This window comes from Neltuma alba, unplaced genomic scaffold, assembly GCF_004799145.2.
Source record: "Neltuma alba isolate B1F8T4 unplaced genomic scaffold, ASM479914v2 tig00007950_pilon, whole genome shotgun sequence".
NCBI lineage: Eukaryota > Viridiplantae > Streptophyta > Magnoliopsida > Fabales > Fabaceae > Neltuma > Neltuma alba.
In genome coordinates this window covers 19,144-25,000 of record NW_021634910.1, presented here as the reverse complement: position 1 = coordinate 25,000, position 5,857 = coordinate 19,144, and the positions used below count along the sequence as shown (strand labels likewise).

General features: G+C 30.1%; 1 protein-coding gene and 1 pseudogene across 5 annotated transcripts in view; one reads left to right on the top strand and one right to left on the bottom strand.

Annotated features, from left to right (window-relative positions):
• Positions 1-3,393, bottom strand: part of LOC114753474 (protein TIC 214-like) — a 15,814-nt pseudogene extending 12,421 nt beyond the window's left edge.
• LOC114753473 (protein TIC 214-like) overlaps positions 1-4,714 on the top strand; it is a 14,824-nt gene extending 10,110 nt beyond the window's left edge. Inside the window, exon 2 of one of the 5 annotated variants that reach the window (XM_028942158.1) lies at positions 2,068-4,714. In XM_028942158.1, the coding sequence (XP_028797991.1) occupies positions 2,518-4,287 (1,770 nt within the window). In that variant the 5' untranslated portion in view covers positions 2,068-2,517 and the 3' untranslated portion in view covers positions 4,288-4,714. Of the gene's footprint in view, positions 1-1,120 lie in introns of all 5 variants that reach the window. The other 4 variants (XM_028942156.1, XM_028942154.1, XM_028942155.1 and 1 more) reach the window with 4 other exon arrangements.
• Positions 4,715-5,857: the final 1,143 nt, after the last annotated feature.

Genomic DNA, 5,857 nt, shown 5'->3' with positions numbered 1-5,857 from the left:
GAATTGGATAATCGTTGGAGTTCTATTAATGAACAAAAAAGAAACAACCTAAGGAATCAATTTCTAAATAGGGCCGAAGCTCTAGATAAGGAATTTTTTGCTTTGGATGTACTCGAAAAAAAGAGTAGATTATGTAATGATGAGACTAAAAAAAAATACTTACCTAAAATATATGATCCTTTCTTGAACGGACCCTATCGCGGACGAATCAAAAAAAGTTTTTTATTCTCAATCAAGAATAAAACTTACCCAAAAAACTACATTTGGATAAATAAGATTCACGCCATCCTTCTTAATATTAATACTGATTATCCAGGCTTTGAACAGAAAATAGATAGATTTGATAAAAAATCATTATCAAATGAAATTCGTTTTTTTTTTAACTTGATCAGTCAATTTTCTGGAAAATCAGTATCCAATTTCAATTTTAAAGGACTTTGTTTATTTCGAGAACATGAAAAGATGGATTCCGAAGCTAAAAAAAAAAAAATGAAGTTTTTATTCGACGCAATTCTAACTGATGCGAACGATAAAACAATTATAAATAGAAAAAAATGTATTGGAATAAAAGAAAGCAGTAAAAAAGTTCCTCGATGGTCATACAAATTAATTGACGAGGTAGAACACCTGGAAACATCCGGTGAAACAGCGGATTATGAGATTCGTTCAAGAAAAGCCAAACGTGTCGTAATTTTTACTGATGACTCAGAGAATGCCAATGCTTATACGGATACCAAGGATACTGATAATTCTGATGAAAAAGATGAATTAGCTTTAATACGTTATTCACAACAACCGGATTTTCGGCGAGACATAATCAAAGGATCTAGACGCGCTCAAAGACGTAAAACTGTTAATTGGAAAATCTTTCAAGCAAGCGCACATTCTCCTCTTTTTTTGGACAAAATTGACAAACCCTCTTTCTTTTCTTTTGATATTTTCGAGCCAATGAAAATCCTTTTTCTAAATTGGATGTGGAAAAATAAAAATACAGAATTGAAAATTTCGGATTCTACAGAGGAAAAGACAAAAGAGATTAAGAAAAAAGAGGAAGAAAGGCGTATAGAAATAGCCGAAGCCTGGGATAGCATTATATATGCTCAAGTAATAAGAGGTTTTTTATTAGTAACCCAATCGATTATTAGAAAATATATTCTATTACCCTCATTGATAATAACTAAAAATATCGTTCGTATACTATTATTTCAATCTCCCGAATGGTCAGAGGATTTAAAGGATTGGAATAGAGAAATGTATATTAAATGCACCTATAATGGCGTTCAATTATCCGAAACAGAATTTCCGAAAAACTGGCTAACTGAGGGTATTCAAATAAAGGTCCTTTTTCCTTTTCGTCTGAAACCTTGGCACAGATACAGATCTAAGCTACGATCCCCTCAAAAGGAAAAGGATCCAATGAAAAAAAAAGTGAAAAAAATGGATTTCTTCTTTTTAACAGTTTTCGGAATGGAAGTAGAATTGCCCTTTTCTTCTTCTCCCCGAAACCGACGTTCGTTTTTTGATCCCATTTTTAAAGAACTTAAAAAAAAAATAAAAATTTGGAAAAAGAATTTTTTTCTAGTTCTAAAAGTCTTAAACGAAAGAACAAAATTTTTTCTAAATATAGCAAAAGAAACAGCACAACGGATCATCCAAAGTATTCGCAAAAGGATTCTATTTCTAAAAGAAAAAATAAAAAAACTATCATTATCAAATCTTTTATTTATATTTGGATTGAGAAAAATATATGAATTGAATGAAATTCAAAAAGATTCAACAAAAAGTAAAAGTAAGAGGAATCAAATTATTTACGAATCCACCATTCCAATTCAATCTATTAATTGGACAGATTGTTCATTGACAGAAAAAAAAATAAAAGATCTGAATGATAGAACAAAGAAAATCATAAAACAAATAGAAAAATTTAAAAAAGACAAGAAAAAAGGTTCAGAGAGAAATATTTGTTCTAAGAAAACAACTTATGATGATAAAAGATTAGAATTACAAAAAAATATTTGGCAGATATTACAAAAAAGAAATGTTCGATTATCCCGCAAATCACATTATTTTTTTAAATTTTTCATAGAAAGGGTATATATAGATATCTTTGTATGTATCATTAATATTCCTAGAATCAATGTACAACTTTTTCTTGAATCAACAAAAAAAATTCTTACTAAATACATTTACAATAATGAAGCAAATGAAGAAAGAAAAAGAAGTGATAAAAAAAATCAAAGTCTAATTCACTTTATTTCTACTATAAAAAAATCAATTTGTAATATTAGGAATACGAATTCACAGAATTTTTGTGACGTATCCTCTTTGTCACAAGCATATGTATTTTACAAATTATCACAAACCCAAGTTATTAACTTATATAAGTATAAATTAAGATCCGTTTTTGAATATCATGGAACACCTCTTTTTCTTAAGAATGAACTAAAGGATTATCTTTTTGGAGTACAAGGAATATCTCATTCCAAATTAAAACATAAGAGCGCTCCCAATTCTGTAATGAATCAATGGACAAATTGGTTAAAAGGTCATTATCAATACGATTTATCTCAGAATGGATGGTCTAGATTAGTATCCCACAAATGGCGAAATAAAATGAATGAACGCCATGTGGCTCAAAATAAAGATTTAACCAAATATCATTCATATGAACAAAACGGATTAATTCTTTACAAAAAACACGAAATAGATTCATTAACAAATCAAAAAAAAAAAATGAAAAAACAATATGGGTATGATCTTTTATCATATAAATCCCTTAATTATGCAGATAAGAAGGACTCATATATTTATGGATATAGATCGTCATTCCAAGCAAATAATAACCAAGCGATTTCTTATAATTCCAACACGCGTAAAAAAAAAAAATTGGATATGACGGATGATATTCCTCTCAAGAATTATATAGTAGAAGATTCTATTCTAGATATGGAAAAAAATTTGGATAGAAAGTGTTTTGATTGGAGAATTCTGAATTTTTGTCTTACAAATAAAGTGCATTTTTGGGGTTCGATCGATACCGATTATTATTTTACGCTTCATGAAGAAATCAACCCATCCAATAAAAAAAAAAACCTTTTTGATTGGATGGGAATGAATGTAGAAATACTAAATCGTTGCATAGCGAATCGGGAATTTTTTTTCTTCTCTAAAATTTTTATATTTTATAATGCATATACGAGTAACCCATGGATCATACCAATCAAATTCCTTTTTTTCAATTTTAATGTAAATAAAAATGAGAAAAACATCACGGAAAAGAAAAAAATAGATATTTTTAGACGATGGAAAAAAAAAAAATATCTTGAATTAGAGTTAGAGACTCGAAATAAAGGAAAAACAGAATATGCAGGTCGACTAAATCTTGAAGCATCCCCTTCAAAGAAAGAAAAAGATGTTAAAGAAGATTATGCCAGATCCGACATAAAAAAGGGTGTAAAAAAAAATAAATACACGAACAACATCGAAGCAGAACTTAATTGCTTCCTAAGAAGGTATTTGCTTTTTCAATTGAACTGGCGTGATTGCTTAAATGAAAGAATAATGAATAATATCCAAGTATATTGTCTCCTGCTTAGACTGAAAAATATAAAAGAAATTGCTATAGCCTCTATTCAAAGAGGAGAACTAAGTCTAGATATTATGAAAATTAAGAATCAGAAGGATTTCACTCTTACAGAATTGAATAAAAATACGGAATTGATGAAAAAAGGAATATTGAGTATCGAACCGATTCGTCTGTCTATAAAAAACCATGAACAATTTAATATGTATCAAACCATAGGCCTTTCGTTGATTCATAAGAGAAAGCACCAAATTAATCAAAGATACCGAGAAAAAAGCTACGTTGATAAGAAAAATTTGGATAAATCCATTAAGAAATCCATTACAAGAACAAGAGATCAAAAGCTGACTGAAAATAAAGAAAAAAAGAATTATGATTTGCTTGTTCCTGAAAATCTTTTATCCGCTAGACGTCGTAGAGAATTGAGAATTCTAATTTGTTTCAATCCTAGGAATAGAAATAGTGTGCATAGAAATACGGCATTTTACAATGAGAATAAAGTGAATAATTGCTGTCAAGTTTTGGCTACAAGTAAAAATATTGATAGAGATAAACAAAAACTAATTAATTTAAAGTTATTTCTTTGGCCAAATTATCGATTAGAAGATTTAGCTTGTATGAATCGCTATTGGTTTGATACCAATAATGGCAGCCGTTTCAGTATGGTAAGGATACATATGTATCCACGATTGAAAATTCGTTAATCTACATTTTTTGTTTTTTCTATTTCTCGTAACATATCTGGTATGCGAAAACAAATAGATGCACATACGCATTGCATTGTCTTACCCTCTATTCTCACTGAGGTACGATACTAATTCAATGATATATCCTATCCATTAGATCTATAAATGAATCACCAAAATCTTCTTATTTGAAGTCGACAATTTTGCTTTTGTGAATGCATAAATATAGTATTTTTTGTATACCTATTTGAATTGGGTTGATTAATCAAAATTTATTTGAAAAAGAAAATCAGGAATTCTAGATTATTGTATATTAAGATTATTGTATATACAAAATTGAAAATGAGTGTCATTTCATTATTATTACTGATCAATAAAAATATCTAGACTCTATAAAAAGGGGGGAAAGACAAGCTTTCATTTTTTTATGGTAAAAAAATCATTTATACCCGTTATTTCACAAGAAAAAAAAGAAGAAAACCCGGGATCGATTGAATTTCAAGTATTGAATTTCACCAATAAGATACGAAGACTTACTTCACATTTGCAATTGCACAGAAAAGACTATTTATCTCAAAGGGGTTTACGTAAAATTCTGGGAAAACGGAAACGACTCTTGTCTTATTTGTCAAAGAAAAATGGAATACGTTATAAAAAATTAATTAATCAGTTGGATATTCGGGAGCCACAAACTAATTAATTTGAAGAGTCGTTTTGAATTATTCGATTTATTAGATCTTGAATTTTGATGAACTAAGTTTTGTTTTAAGCAATTCATGGAAGAATGAATCGAGGAAAAACCTATGAATGCCCCAACTACAAGAAAAGACCTCATGATAGTCAATATGGGTCCTCACCATCCATCAATGCATGGTGTTCTTCGACTTATTGTTACTCTAGATGGTGAGGATGTTATTGATTGTGAACCAATATTGGGTTATTTACATAGAGGGATGGAAAAAATTGCAGAAAACCGAACAATTGTACAATATCTGCCTTATGTAACACGTTGGGATTATTTAGCTACTATGTTCACAGAAGCAATAACTGTAAATGGACCGGAACAGTTAGGAAATATTCAAGTACCTAAAAGAGCTAGCTATATTCGAGTAATTATGTTGGAGTTGAGTCGTATAGCTTCTCACCTACTATGGCTGGGACCTTTTATGGCAGATATTGGTGCACAAACCCCTTTCTTCTATATTTTCAGAGAAAGAGAATTAATATATGATCTATTCGAAGCTGCCACAGGTATGAGAATGATGCATAATTTTTTTCGTATCGGAGGGGTAGCGGCTGATCTACCTCATGGCTGGATAGATAAATGTTTGGATTTCTGCGATTATTTTTTAACAAGGGTTGTTGAATATCAAAAACTTATTACGCGAAATCCTATTTTTTTAGAACGGGTTGAGGGGGTAGGCATTGTTGGTGGAGAGGAAGTAATAAATTGGGGTTTATCAGGACCAATGCTTCGGGCTTCCGGAATCCAATGGGATCTACGTAAAGTTGATCATTATGAATGTTACGAGGAATTTGATTGGGAAGTTCAATGGCAAAAAGAAGGAGATTCATTAGCTCGTTATTT